The 15,840-nt window shown below is 41.8% G+C and overlaps 1 protein-coding gene across 1 annotated transcript in view; it reads left to right on the top strand.

Annotated features, from left to right (window-relative positions):
• The first annotated feature begins 5,167 nt into the window (after positions 1-5,167).
• LOC147797950 (uncharacterized) overlaps positions 5,168-15,840 on the top strand; it is a 36,248-nt gene continuing 25,575 nt past the window's right edge. The window contains exons 1-6 of the mRNA XM_087142268.1: positions 5,168-5,412; positions 7,580-7,700; positions 8,474-8,619; positions 9,336-9,489; positions 13,160-13,305; positions 14,550-14,700. Coding sequence (XP_086998394.1) covers positions 5,302-5,412; positions 7,580-7,700; positions 8,474-8,550 — 309 coding nt within the window. The 5' untranslated portion in view covers positions 5,168-5,301 and the 3' untranslated portion in view covers positions 8,551-8,619; positions 9,336-9,489; positions 13,160-13,305; positions 14,550-14,700. The remainder of the gene's footprint in view (positions 5,413-7,579; positions 7,701-8,473; positions 8,620-9,335; positions 9,490-13,159; positions 13,306-14,549; positions 14,701-15,840) is intronic.

The raw sequence follows: 15,840 nt of genomic DNA, 5'->3' as shown, positions 1-15,840 counted from the left end.
GTTGGTTGATACGGATTAAGTCTACTAATGTGTGTGAAAACCATCCATGGGTAAATACATCGTTTTACGTGAATTACTGTCAGGGTAAATTCCTGTAGATCATTTCAGTAGAGCCCCGACAGGTTTTCCTGTAGCAATATGCCTTCATCAAGCAGGGTGCTAACCAAAGCTCTGGTTTAAATTCATGCAAGCCAGTGGGGGGGGGAGATTGCCTACGTCTTTGGGGAAATAAAAGAAGTGGTATCGGCGACACCCGTTCATCAAAAAAGATTAACTCTTGTGTATTAACTCATAGATAAATTGAGCTTTACAGGCGTCTTTCTTTACTTTTGACGTTTAAAAGTTTTGATATTGAAATGACCTATTAATAACACACAGTGGTGTTGTGCACCTAACGGCGCGGCGCTTGGATAATTTGGCGGCCCATCTCCATTTACCAGAAAGTGTGCGGTGTGTGTTCAGACTCCCAATTCCACCAACCTCTACAGTGTAACGCTCATACATTAACTTTAAGTTAGTCGTGTATTTCAATACAGTAGGCCTAATCATTCCTTGATGAAGCAACGAATCGGTTGGTACATTCATAACCTGACATAACTACTCCACACAGCTAAAAATCGAATGAGGCTGAGGTGAGTTGATGTGTCTTGTTCAACCCATCGCCCATTCCGTCCATAAGGTACCAGCGAGCTTCTTTAAAAAAGGGCTAAGCTTTCCCTCCCCCCGTGGGGATATTGCTGACACGCCCCTCCTCTTCCCCAACTGCCATGACCATGTTAACTCACACCCTGCCTTTGCACTTCCCGATGGAGAATGAATAACATTACCACATAACATGTCCACCACTGTCCCTGTTGTGCTTTGGCAAGCATCAATCACTGCACGTTTGCTTCATCGCAGAGAGCGCCTTACATATTGTTGTTCCCATGGCTAATCCAGAACGTTTATTGAGCCTCTACGTTCGCCAACTTACCAATCGTATCTGATGGTTGTGCCACGGTGATTTTATTTCGGTCAAGATATCTCTCGTTGGAAAAAGAATTATTTTAGCGATCCTCGTCCTTGAACATGGCGTCCACGGTAGGCAGCTATGTGTCGGGTCACGTATACACGGAGTCTATGTGTTTGTGGCGCTGTATTATTGTAAGCAACAATGTCACAGGTTGGCGACCCTCAACTTCACTGCCATGCGAGGCTGCGTCTCCAAATGCTTGACTATGGCTAGCAGTAACGAACCGGTTGGTATGTTTTTACTGCAGCCGCTAGGCAGTGGCTTACAAAGGCGCACGTTATTTCAAGCTGCAGCCGTAACATTCGATGGCAGGGTACGGACTTTGATCAGTCAGGGCGTCATAACAACACCCACTTTAATTGATTGTCGCATTTGAGCTTGGAAAGGAAAGCTCTATTGTGGAAACAGGATTTATAGTACAGGACACACAGGATGCCATGTTAGACCATTCACGATACAAGAGCAGACAAACCTGCATTTTGAACGCCTGTATAAAAGTTTAGTACAATCAATTCAATACAATCTATGCAGGAAAGAAATATGTACATGTGTGTCTATTGTAGTAGGTTGCACGCTTTCTGCAACCAAACTACGTCAAAAAAGTAGATTAAACAAGATTTCGCGAGCCGCACGTAAGCGAATATCACATAACATAAAACAATTCATGCACAATGCATTGATTCTTGTGCAGTGTTTTGGGCGGTGTAATACCCGCCAATTATTCCTTTGTTAATCAGTACTTTATTTTATACCGTTCCAATATGGAGTTACTGCTACGACCTCCGCAAACAAATCCATCTTGAAAAGATGAGTCATCATAGATTTATACTGTATACGAAACGCAGGTCCCACTGATTTGAATCGAGCTAACTACACAATTGTGGTCGAAAAGTTAATGCAAATAATGTTTACCATCAGCCCTGATAACTGAACCTAGTTTACCATAAATGTTGAACAGCTTGTGCAGAAACAAATATCCGCAGAATGGAAAGGTTTTACCTTCACTGGCATAAAATAGACTCATCAAAATCGATAACAATTATTGATGCCATGTCTGATTTTCATAATTGATTTATTTTACTGTTCTTTATAAATTCCAGGATACCAATCACCCTAAGACACTAAGTAATGAAGAAACATTGCTGTTGACATCTCTAACTTCGAAAATGTTGATATCTTTATCCCTGTCGCTTAGCGGGAAAGTGCTTATTTTGCTCTCTAAATTATAGCGGAGAAAATAATCCAATCACCAAGCATGGAAAAAAGATTCCAACATTTATCATCTATGGATGCGTTTTCCTTGACAACCACCAATCGATTGGTGGTGCGTGTAGCTGCAATGCCACGCGGACCTATTTGGAGTTGAAAAACCAAAAAAACTAAGCATTAACCAATCACTCACGTTCATGAAGAGTTACAAAGCCAGGGACCTAGGATCAACCCTTGTCCCTTCCTCAACAAATAGATCCCGGGAACCTGGAACTATCTATTATGACATAATCAATATGAAGTTCCTGGAAGAAGTGCCAAAGAAATGGCTAACGTGTAGATATGTCCATGCTTAGAAAGTGAACAAGGATTCATGTAGAATGTATATTGAAGCCTCCCCGTCTAGTGGCTCCGTGGAATTTGGAATTTTTCCTTCCCTCACGACAATAAGCTCCAGCCGGGGCCACTTCCCAACCTTCGATCGTTGTTGCCAGGCTTGCGTTAAAATGATCGTAATATTAATATACTGGAAACAAACTTAAAGGTCGAGGTTGGGCTGCCTGTTCTTGACACGGGTTTCTTGTTCTCGCGCTCGAACGGCTGGAACACGACTCAAGAACACTGTTCCCGGAACAGAATCACGCACCACCTCCTCGTCGGGGTTTTACAGGAACTAACTACATGAACTGTCATAAAGAGGCATCCTTACGAGCCTAGAAGGGAAAAACACATTACCTGATACCAAAGTAAGTCCCATCCGACTACGCTTGTATTTTTTTCTCAAGCTTTCGGAGGAAACACTAGGCCTAACTACAATATACACGTCGAGCAGGGTAAAAAAAACCCAACATTAAAGTAACATCTCCCCGACGCATATCCATCCTTCGAATGAAAGACTTTAAAACTTTAGGCGCAGGGAGTTATTTTCACGCGTCATTAATTTATCCATTATGAATAGAGCCTCAAAGTTGACCCCTGATGGCGCGCTTCCGGAACCCTGGTATAGGAAAAATCACGTGCAAAGATTTTAGAATTTGTAACTTGTGTTTCTCCAGTTACTTCTTTAATTAAAAATCCAACTTGGAAAAAGGGCTTTGAAAATCATTTACCAGTATACCAATTTTTAGAAAGTGAAAAAATACCTGACCTAAAAGAGAAATATCCTGCCAAAATTGACCCATCCCCTCCGAAAATCTAAACGGGCTAGCGCAGCGGTCTTGAAGGCAGATGAACATTTACGGTTTAAAATTTTATGGTAGTCTGGCTGTAAAAGCTGAAACTAAACGGACATTTTCACGTGGCTGCAGGTGGTTATAAGGTAATAAACTTAGACCGATAAAGCTACTTTTACGAATGTTTCTAATATTATATCAAACTTTTGCTCACAAACTAACTTCGTTATGTCAAATCAATGGAACATGGAACCCATCGACTACAGGTAGGTAAAACTGTTTGCAACCTTTTATAATCTCATTTTCACGTAAGCACGGGGAATGAAAACAAAATAAACGAGCTTGAACACGGAGAGATCTAGGTACGATATCGCCGGACGTAAAAGGTAGAAAATTCGTTTTTTTTACCCATTTCCACTGGGGTGACTTTTCCTAAATATTGGTTGAGGAAGTCAAAGGTAAAATTCCAGCATGAATGTTTCATGGGGTGGCCTCAGGATTTATTCTTCCAAAATATATGGAACGTGACAGGACGGCCGCAGCGGTGTAAAATCCCCATAGGCGGACCCCACGGGGGTTGTGGAAGCCCGCTGCGTGACCTCTTACTTTCAGGCTTTATTTGGGATCGACTCCTCGGTGAATCTCGTCTTTAGAAGATTTTTTAGCACGTGATGTCAATTGTCACAGTGTGTGGCAAAGAAGGGGTTAAAAATGTAATTAATTAAAGTTTCATTTAGCCGGCGTCGGTCTACGTAGTGGCCTATCAAGCTGAGTTGAGAAACAGGATTTAATGCCACTCCCATAGGACTGTGTGCTAAGTGGCCCCTTGTGTACAATCTAATTGATTTTTTTTACAAAACGGTGCCTGGGGCAGACAGTGGAATGTTTCTTATCAGTGACAGCTGTCTGGAACTTGTCAGAGGCCTCTTTCGGCTATCTCTGAAGTGTTTTTCTTTGGGGGGGTTGTGGTGGTGGTGCGGCTTGGCTGACGTGTGGCAAGCCCCCCCCCCCCCAAATCGGGATAGCCTGGGATTACGCCCCCCCACAGTACTGAGATGTACTTTTGGTGGTTTTTAAGAGCTGTCGAGGCTAGGGGACAATCACTGAAGCATTTATATAACTTTTAAGACGGACTCAGGTCTCTGTAACCCTGAGAAATGATACGGACTCACCTAGCGAGGCCGCTCCCGAGACCGTGTAAAAAAATACATACCTCGCCCCGGGGTTTGAATGCAGTGTGGAGATGTCTTTTTTATTTCTGTGCCACATCAATAAATGTCAACATGGTGAAATAGGTAATAATGCATGCTATTCCTTTCTCCCTGCTTATTCTATTGATGTTGTGAAAGTTCCCAGAGAGCCAAATGTTGGCCACACATTTTAACGGTGGGCACCACCTACATCCCATGTAAAGGTTTTATTTTGAAAAAAAAAGCAGTTCAGACTTTGGTGCTTAATTGAAAAATAAAAGACGCTAGAATCTAACCTATAACCTTGATATATCAATAATATTTTTAAAAGCATCTATCTGAACGGAAATCAAAATAAATACACAACAGTCTAAACAGGCTTGAAAAAAGAACCCCTTTTCGATGCACCGAAGGATTTTTCCGTTGAACGAAACCTTCCTTGAGGGCGCTATCATTAAGTACTTGAATGGCTAGCTGCGAGCTGCGCGCGTGCTGCGCATGTGACGTGTCGACAGTTCGCGCATCACGAGATGCACTGATGATCTGAGCTGAGGCACATGTCAGGCCATGGCTACAATAATCCACGGTTTTTAATGTTTTTTTTTTTTTAGAATTGAAAAGGAAAGTGGAATTTTATTATCATGTAATTGCTGAGAAGATACACGGATATCTCAAGTTATTTGGTGATTTAGCGAGGCTGTAACTCGTAAGATTATTTATGCTGCCTGAAATGTTCGTCCCGTCCGCCGCGCTCCCAGGGGAGACTGCGTGCTGGATCATGGAGGTCTTGTCCTACCTCCATGGCTGGATGATGAACCCCACAGTTCTGGTAGGTACATGAACATGTAGGCCTATTACATCTTGATTCTGGGCCTGTAGGCCGTAGTGTTGTTTTCATTTCTAAACCTTTTGTCCATAAAAACTGCAGGAGGCGCCATACCGGTACTGCCAGCCCCAGCTACCAAGCTGACTGGCATTATGGCTGTCATTAGCGCATAGCGACCATGGGTGTGGTCTACAGTGTGCTTAAATGTAGGCCTTGGTCCTGTAGGTCTGCTTTACAGGGATCGAGGCTTATAAACCTTTCAACTATGTTTGCTATTTTCTTTTAGGAGCGAGGTTGGAGAAGATGTCATTAGATATATTTTGATATATACATGTACAGGTAAATTTGGATTCTATCGGACTCTTCAAGGCAAAGAAAACTTGGTTTGAAGCAGGGATAGTTTGAGATGTTTTATTTATGTACAAGTGTAATGCAGAGCAAGCTGTGATTTTTTTGTGTACACACAAAAGTGAGTGTGGATTTTGACTGAAAAACTTAAAGTTCACATTTCCATGAAATGTTTGTTCTTATTTGTGCCTTATTTCAATAAATTAAATGCTGGCTTCACTTGAAATTTTGAAAATTCTGAAATTAGAAATTAATCAGAGGAGCTAGAGCCCGCAGAAAAAGACAAATTTTAATCACGATTTCTGATTTCAGAAAATGATTTGCCAAATAAACAGCGCCCTCGCTCACTTATGCATGTCCTGAGATGTAGTCACAGTACATGTACCTTTTGCATCTTTACCCCTCAACGTGTCTCACTTGGGAGGCCCAGCGTTATGAATATCCATCTGAAACACCCCCTCATCAGCTGGAAAAACCTGTTTTCATGGGCAGTGTCCAATGCAACCCAGTCTTGTTGGTAGCGACTCAATTAACCATTAAGCCAAATGGGTAATGAGGATTTACCATTTGTAAACAATGATTGAGGTGCTATTTCCACCAAAGGTGCCACTACGCAGGATGGATAGGAACTCCAGTCAGCATGGCTGCAGGGGGCAGCCATTATTGATGAGGGAGCCCGTGATCTGAGGCATTTACTGAGAATATCTCCTGTTGGAAACAGGTCCAAAATATATGTTGGTATTACCTGAGTTATAGAACATGAAAATGAAAGTTTTAGATTTGTGTCCACTGCCCGCATGGTCCAAAACACCCCCATCGAAAAATTATTGTCACAAAAAGGCTATCAAACATACGTTTTAAAACCCAAATCATAACGTAGCAGTAAAAAGGCATACATGTACCTATGTTCATAGCTAGGTACCGAGACATAGCCATTTCAGCCCTACAACATGAACAATTAAATTCCTTAATACATTCAAATACATACACCATGTACCCACTACTCTCAGTAAGCACCGCGCATGGCTAGACTGTGTGTATGTACATGTGTGTACGACGACCAGCTTGGCAGTGCAGTTTCTGTCGACTTAACTTTGAGTCAAGTAGTACAGGATGTGGAACGTGGCTTCCAATCAAAAATTGTTTGTTTTGCCACTTGATGACCTCATTGACCTTTTATGGAATGTAACCAAGGGCGTGGCTACAAGACGACTTGTATACTGAAGCAGAGTGGAATGCAGTGAGAATTTGGCAGTGTCATGCACCAGGGAATGCATGTTCACCATTGATCTTCCCTGAAATTCTTACCACATGCTTTACCTATTCATATATTTACTCCACCAATTTGTATCATTGAAGTATAATTTAAAGATAAAAGCTCACGTCAACCTGTTTTGATCAGGTACATGTAATGTATTTTGGCGACTGTTAACCTGGTTAAAAGCCTCTTTGATTACTGCAATGGGCCATGGGATTGGTTTTTACAGAGAATATAGTCCACAGCTCCCCCTAAACTTAAGTATCTTGGATGATGCACTCCCACTCAGGATACTGACCTTGTAAACTCACACAAGATTACATCCTGTCTGTGACCGGTCCTCTTGTGCCTAAGCTAGGATATAGCAGTTTGACACTAAGAGTGTTTTAGCAGTTGTCATCTGGCATTTTGTCAATTGACTATACCAATGTGAAACCAACCCTACTCCAAGGTTGCAAATCTTATCTTGATCTTGAAAGTATCGGCAACCACCATCCTCTGTGACATCGCCGATACCTCCCAGCAGTTCATCATCCCTGAACTCAGTTTTCTTATTGGATGCAGGCACTGACCACTCCTTCAGTTGGAATGTTGAGGCAAATGAACTCACCACATCTTAGGCCAGAAGTCTCAAGCCGTGTTTTTTCCTGTTCTGATGACTTGTACGAGGAAGGAAAATCTACAGGTGCGTCATTTGCTTTACTTAGTTACATATTTTATGGTCATCGCTAACAGTGTGCCATTTGCATGTAAACTCTACCACATCTTTCACATGGTTGACATTTTCCATCAACATATTCATCACTGTCCCTGTGGCTAAACAATCCTGCTGAACCTAAAATAGTGTGCCCCTCTCTGCCGCACTGTCAACCTCAATAAAATGGTTCATAAAGAGAGGGTTCCCACCTGTGGACTTCACAAGGGCTCAGTATGGATCCCTTAAATCTATCTTAAAGATGCAGTGCACTAATTACAGAAACAGTTGCCTCACAGTTTCTTTTGAAAAATGAGATTGTTTGGCTGAAAAATGAAGGTATTTTGGAAATTTAAGCCAGGTTTGGGTGCTTCCATCCAGAGGAACAGTTGATAAGTTTACAGATGAAAAATGGTCCACAGTGAATGAGAAAGTATAGGGAAGCCATTTTAAAAATTGCTGTGAGTGGGCTGTTCTTTTTGGGGTTGAATTTAAGCTAACCTTCAAAAAGTTGAAAACAAATGAAAAAAGTAGGGACAAAACAAAAACTTGATTTTTGTTTCCAAAACTCCAGTAATGATGGCTTGCATGTAATTGAGCCCTGAACTTTAAATTGATGGGCTTGGATTAGTTTATTTCACCCTTTGTTCATTTTTCCTGTTTCCAATGTGGCACGGAGATAGTTGTAGAGATTAGTGGTCTTGACCCTTGGGGCATTTCTCCACCAGCCCTTGACCGTTTAGTATCTGTCATTTGTTCAACAGAGAGACACCACCCCCAAAGCCAACTACAGGATGCCTGCTATCACCATCCTTTGATTGAGACAAACCTGTACACGTAGAGCTGGAGATTCCTCCTTGATGTGTCTGGTACCTGCTGTCCTCGCTGGATCCTCTTCCACTACTCTAAGGTTGACAGTCTCATTTCTTGTGTGCTCTTTATTTTATTTTGTTCCAGAGTATGTGGTCTTGACCAACCAGCATTTAATGTTACATTCTTTAGAACAGGCAGACAGCACTTCAAAATATAATCTGCAATCCAACACAGTAACACCAACCCTTCAACTCAGAGTCAACAAGACAAGTTTAAATGGGATACAGTCAAACATTGATTTATGACTGTATCCTGCTTATAGCAAGATCAATTTTAGGTTTTCCTTACATCTTTGCTTTGCTAGACTACAGTGTCCCTGTTACAACAAGGTAATCTGTGAAGTCCCAACATCCATATTGTCGTTTGGATAGTTGCTTCACCACCAACTGTCATAACAAGTGTACAAAATCTGGTTGTTGCTGTACCGGTTTGTGGTGCAACTGATAGATTATGAAGACAAGTATCTGGAGCGATGATAATGTTAGGGTCATTAGGTTCATAATTGAAAGAATTCCATTCTGTGCAGCAAAGCCTTGATAATGTTAGGATCATCAGGTTCATAATTGAAAGAATTCTGCTCTGTGCAGCAAAGCCTCGATAATGTTAGGGTCATCAGGTTCATCATTGAAAGAATTCCATTCTGTGCAGCAAAGCCTTGATAATGTTAAGGCCATCAGGTTCATAATTAAAAGAATTCCGTTCAGTGCAGCAAAGATTAGCACCCACATCTTGAATTTCTTATCGCATTCACAGCACTGATGCCTGACAGTGGTGTGGGTATCTGAGTGAGTATCCTGACTCATCTACTTCTCTGCCTGCAGTACCAGCTAATGTTCTGACGTTGACACCATACAGCACCTGTTGGAATCACAAAGCATTGCACAGAAGCACACTGGAAATTGCAGGGGTGAGATGTGTTCAGATTTTTCATCAGGATTTTCCCAATTTCAGGGTTTTTCAAACAATGTCTTTCAAAATCTTGAGTTTACCATTAGGGTGGTTTTTAGGGATAAACGTTGATATAGAACACCAGAAATGGGTGTTTCAAGGAGTGCCTTTAGGCAAACACAAATGTATGCCGTGGACCCTAACACCTGTGGGCCACTTTAAGGCTCTGTGATTATTTTGAGGATGTTTTAATTTTCTCCAATTTCTCTTCTGAAGTTAAGAGCAGTGCATGAGGCTACATGTTGGGTGAGAACTTTCACTTTTATGAGACATGTACAAGTTAGACCGTGGTTAGACCATGTTGACCCATGTTCACTGGCTCTCTCTGCACTCCCTTCCCATCATAGGAGGCTGTCAAGTGTTCACTACTGCACTAATCCTTGCAGTACTGTCAAGTTCTCCACTCCTAAGAACCGTCCGTGGTCAGACCATGTTGACCCATGTTCATTGGCAGTCTCTGCACTCCCTTCCCATCATAGTAAGCTGTCAAGTGTTCACTACTGCACTAATCCTTGCAGTACTGTCAAGTTCTCCACTCCTAAGAACCGTCCGTGGTCAGACCATGTTGACCCATGTTCATTGGCAGTCTCTGCACTCCCTTCCCATCATAGTAAGCTGTCAAGTGTTCACTACTGCACTAATCCTTGCAGTACTGTCACGTTCTCCACTTTTAAGAACCGGGCACCAGTTTCATGGCAGCAGGTTCCAAGTTGTGCTTACTATAGCAGGAAATTGTGCTTACATGTACCTTGAGCCCTCTTTACTGGTGATTGTGTTATGAAGCAGTGTTTTCCACGGCCGAAAACTTTGGCCATCCAAGGAACAGTAAGCGTGCCTTTTTTCTGTGCTCACTATCTCCATGAACTACATATGCAGAACCTTTGTCAATGTAAAATCATGTGACTAGGAAGGTTGTAAACTTTGACCATTATCAGGGAAAATGGGATTTGGAAGAAGATCACCTGTACAGAGGTGACATTTGTCCGGATTTTCCGTTATATGTAACATGTTTTGCCCTTGCCCAACATATATTATTATATATAATTATATATATTAATTATTATCATATATTGACTCCGACCGGCCGGCCAGCCGACCCCGGCAAGCTCGGTGGTCGAGTGGTTAAGACATCTGCACTAGTAAGCAGGAGGTCGTGGGTTCGAGTCCCACCCGAGTAAGCTTGTGAGGTTTTTTTCGCACGTTCTCAGACAAGCACTGAGCATACATTGCTTATTAATATACGTTGGGAAAGGGCAAAACCTGTTATATATAATTAACATCTCCTCAATGCAAAAATACATCTTGAAAAAAGGATTTTTCATGATTTCAGATTTTTCAGAATTTTCCTGTTTTGAGGAATTTTTTCATGTGGATTTTAAATTTTGGAAAGTGCTGAGATTACCAATAAGGTGTTTCTCAATTAATTTTAATAGCAAGAAATGGGTATTTAAAGAGGTACCTTAAACTCAAATGATACCTGTACGCTATAAACTCTTTGTTCCTGTGGAGCCTTCAAACTTTCTGGTGATTTTTTCCTAGCTATTGCATTTTCCTCTAATCTCACCCCTGCCTGTAGACTGTCTTGAAGTTCTTTTTTTGGGGGAGGGGTTTAATTTGTCAGGTTGCCCTCTCCCTGTTGTTAGTATGAAGACATTGTGGGGGGGGGATTGATTAACTGATTGATGGATTGATTAATTGATTGACCTGTGTGATTGATCAATTCAAATAGAATCTGTTGATCACATAACTATCGCTGATCAAAGTACACTGTAGTCACAACAGGATCCTTTCTTTCCAATTTAAGGCTGTGGAAAACCTTTCCAAAGAGAGGAAGTTACATGTACATGTACATCTGGGATTTTGTACAGAGGCCTCTACCATCCATTATTGGGGCGACATTTGTCCAAGTACATTGTTATCACTGAAACTTGTCCTAGGCGCACCCACCTTAACTTTTAGCTTTCAGCCATACATTTTCATCAAACACACGTATATAGATTCTTGAACTCGTCCAAATTTGTTTTGTAGTATAAGAAATACCTTAATACCGGTATCTCGGGGGAACAGCTCTTTGTTCATTTTTCTAGGATTTGAAATGTTAACAGTCTAATAGTGTGCTCTCCACTGTATTTCTGATGGCTAAACATATGTCATGAGGCCAAAGGCCAAGTGGTATACAGGACACAGGCGCACTACATTCCTTGTTCCATGGGCACAAGCTTGATAACGAATTTATCTTTAAAGCAAACTTGACGCGCAGTAAAGAAAAGGGGCCCTCATATAAAGAAAGAAGACAAAAGATATCATACGGCACATAGGAAAAATAGGAACACTGATGTACCACAATTCTATGATTTTATCTAGGGAGCATGGGAATTATTTCTGGTTTAACTTATTTCAATAATAAAAGAATAGGAACTGGGCTCACACTAAGAAAGAAATTGTTAGTGTTGTACGTGCATTTACATGTAAACACCTGTGATGATCAGCACGAGGGAAACACGCCACTTCTGATGCAGATGTATGATTGCTCAGCATAAAAATAGCGCAGTGGATTGAGTTAAAACAGTGCATTACACTGGGTTTGATATGAACCGTGCAATACAGTTATACTTGTATCACACTGTTTGTTGCCATGGAACAACCAATCAGAACTGAGAATTCAAGTTTGCCTGAGGATAAAATCATTTGTAAACGAGTGAAGTGTCATTACCACAAAAGGGGCCAGCACTGTTGAGAATGTTTGGCCCTCTCTTGACCCCTCTTAGGGTTTACTGAAGAGGGCAAACTCCACCAAAATGTTGATAAGAGAGCACCCAATCCGAGGCTTTTACAGAGAATAGCCTATGTTGGAAATGGGGCTGAAAATACATGTATTATGGTATTACCCGAGTCACATAACATCTCTAGCGTCATCAATGTGGGTCGTTGGCACATAAGAAAAAAAAAAAGTATTGGTCGAGCTGGCTTTTGTGGTGAAGGAGATGGATTAATATTGTGTATTTGTTTGAATTAAATTTCAATTTCTTTCCAGTGGGAAAAGATCTCATTTAAAAGGTCATTATAAAACACAAATTTGTATTATTGAAGTATACATACATGTACATGTATTCTGTTTCAGGACAAAAGCTGACATCAAAATTTCTTGGTCAGGTAACACCGTTATGTATTATGGACCCTGTTCTGAACAGAGGCTTTTGTCTGTAAAAGTCTCATTCATTACAGCAACGGGTAGTTGGATTGGTTCCTCGCTCCTGTTGAAGACTGTTGAAGACAGTCAGACATATACCTGTAGTTTTGTCATTACCTGTCATTGGAAATACAAAGCTGTATGCATACTCAGTCTGGCCGTGTGCATTGAATACCCCAGTGTAAAATACATCAGTGCTGTGCAAGAATGGTATGGTTTTTTCTAAAATTGGTTAAAAAGTGAGTGCAAAGTATAACTCTAAAAATTCCTATAGGCTCAGCCCTTGAATAAATGTACTGCGGCGACATCGGGAAGAAATGTCGATTTCTCTTTTAGGGTTAAATTTGCACTGTTTCCGATGAGGCTTGGATTAGTGCACTTCACCCTTGGGGTATTCCTCCACCTGCCCTTGACCGTTTATCTGTCATTTGTTCAACAGAGAGACACCATCCTCAAAGCCAACGACAGGATGCGTTCCGTCACCATCCTTTGATTGAGACAAACCTGTACACATAGAGCTGGAGATTCCTCCTTGATGTGTCTGGTACCTGCTGTCCTCGCTGGATCCTCTTCCACTACTCTAAGGTTGACAATTTCTCTTCCAGTTTGCTCTTGATATTTTTTCAGAGTACATGGCTCTTGGCCAGTCACCATTGAATGGTACACTCTTCGGAAAAGGCAAACAGTACTTCAAAATGTTTTCTACGGTGCAACACAGCAACATCAACCTTTCAATTCAGAGTCACTGAGTCAAATGGAACTCACTTGGATGTACATGTTGTCAAACATTGATTTTTAAAATCCAACATATCTTGCTTTAAATTAATATAGCAAGAAAAGTGTTAGGTTTCCCTTCATCTTTGCTTTCTCTGTTTTCCAATAATACAAGGTCTCTGTTACAACGAGGTCATCGGTAAAGTCCCAACAACCTTGTTATCATGCATGGTGTCCTTTGCATCATGAACTGATATATTGTGTGAACAAAGTTGAGACGGTACATTACTTTGTGGTGCACCAAAACTGTCATTTTTATGTTGCTTCATGGTGCAGCCGATACGTACATTGTACTAGTAGGCATTCAAAACTGTCGTCTATATGTCACTTCATGGTGCAGCCGATACGTACATTGTACTAGTAGGCATTCAAAACTGTCGCATATATGTCACTTCATGGTGCAGCCGATACGTACATTGTACTAGTAGGCATTCAAAACTGTCGTCTATATGTCACTTCACGGTGCAGCCGATATGTACATTGTACTAGTAGGCATTCAAAACTGTCGCATATATGTCGCTTCATGGTGCAGCCGATACGTACATTGTACTAGTAGGCATTCAAAACTGTCGTCTATATGTCGCTTCATGGTGCAGCCGATATGTACATTGTACTAGTAGGCATTCAAACTGTCGTCTATATGTCACTTCATGGTGCAGCCGATACGTACATTGTACTAGTAGGCATTCAAAACTGTCGTCTATATGTCACTTCATGGTTCAGCCGATATGTACATTGTACTAGTAGGCATTCAAAACTGTCGTCTATATGTCACTTCACGGTGCAGCCTATATGTACATTGTACTAGTAGGCATTCAAAACTGTCGTCTATATGTCACTTCATGGTGCAGCCGATACGTACATTGTATTAGTAGGCATTCAAAACTGTCGTCTATATGTCACTTCATGGTGCAGCCGATACGTACATTGTACTAGTAGGCATTCAAAACTGTCGAATATATATCGCTTCATGGTGCAGCCGATATGTACATGTACATTGTACTAGTAGGCATTCAATTGTATCTTGAGCCTTGAATTTCTTATTACATCCACAGCATTGATGCCTGACTGTAGTGTGACATGAATGAGTATCCTGACTCGTCTACCTCTCTGCCTGCAGTCCTAGTGAATGTCCTGGTGCTGACACCTTATAGCACCTGTTGGAATCACATAGCATATCACAGAAGCACACTAGAAAGCTCAAGGGTAAGATTTGACAGAATTTTTCCCTGATTTCAGGATTTTTCAAATGATCTCTTTCAAAATGTAAAGAAACCTGAGCTTACCATTATTGTGTTTTTTGTACCTATGAAAGTTGATGTAGAACACAAGAAATGGGTGTTTTAAAGGGATGCCTTAACCCCATTTCTGAAAGCCGCTACAAAATACTACTTAGCAAACAGCACTGTGGCTTGTACAAGAACATGACCTTGTTCTCTGAAGTCATAAATACAATTTCCATTACAGAAAACATCTCACCTCTGTTTACCTACATTTGCATATCAGCAGGCATGCGCATCAAACCTCGCTGAAAAAGGTTGCCCAAGCCACACCCTCCACGCCCACTGCATGTCCCCTCCATAAAAGGCTGCGTAGCACAAAGACTCGTCTTAGTTATTTTCAGCGACGCGTGTAGTCGACATCGTGTGAATTTAGTATACAATAGAGTTTCACGTTTACACGCAACCTCGCTATTTTCTATGTAAAAATGGTGGAGTCCGCCAAAACCCGAACACAGGACTGGAATTTCTATCTATAGTTCAAGCCACGCTCCAGGCAAATCCCACGGTTCCTCCAAGCCTTATCGGCCCTCCAAGCATGTCATTTCCACCGTGTCGACTGAGTCTACTCTGCCGTGTTGTACGAGTGGAAATTCCCCGGGGTCGACTCCGCAACTGGCACCTAACAGGGCTTCTCCCCGTCAGGTTCCGCACACCTTCGGTAGCTTAAGTGAGCACTTGGCAGCGGAGTCCAACGTCCAAGTGTGTGCGGAACAGCGGGGCCCGGCACTCGATACAGCACAGTCATCTGAGCGTCCGGCCACCCCCTCTTGGTCACAGAGGCCTAGGGCACCACCAACGCCTCAAGTCGGCAGCACATTTTTAGCCATGTGGACGACAACCTTTTTGTTGCAGATACAGGTTAGATGCAACAGCTTCAACCTCTTTCTCATCCAAGTGCTTGGTCTTGCTCTTCAAACGACTCTAGCCCGTCGGTACTACGAGCATCCAGATCTTTCAGCAGTGTTTCCCGAGAACTATTCTCATTTTCTCTGGCAGATTCCTTCACCCTTTGCAATAGCCCACGAAGTAAATGTCTCTCCCAATCGTGGAACCATTTTTCGGC

Source organism: Acanthaster planci, linkage group LG10 (assembly GCF_054643075.1).
Source record: "Acanthaster planci isolate LZ-2023a linkage group LG10, COTS_SCS, whole genome shotgun sequence".
Lineage (NCBI taxonomy): Eukaryota > Metazoa > Echinodermata > Asteroidea > Valvatida > Acanthasteridae > Acanthaster > Acanthaster planci.
This window is presented reverse-complemented; position numbering and strand designations above follow the sequence as displayed.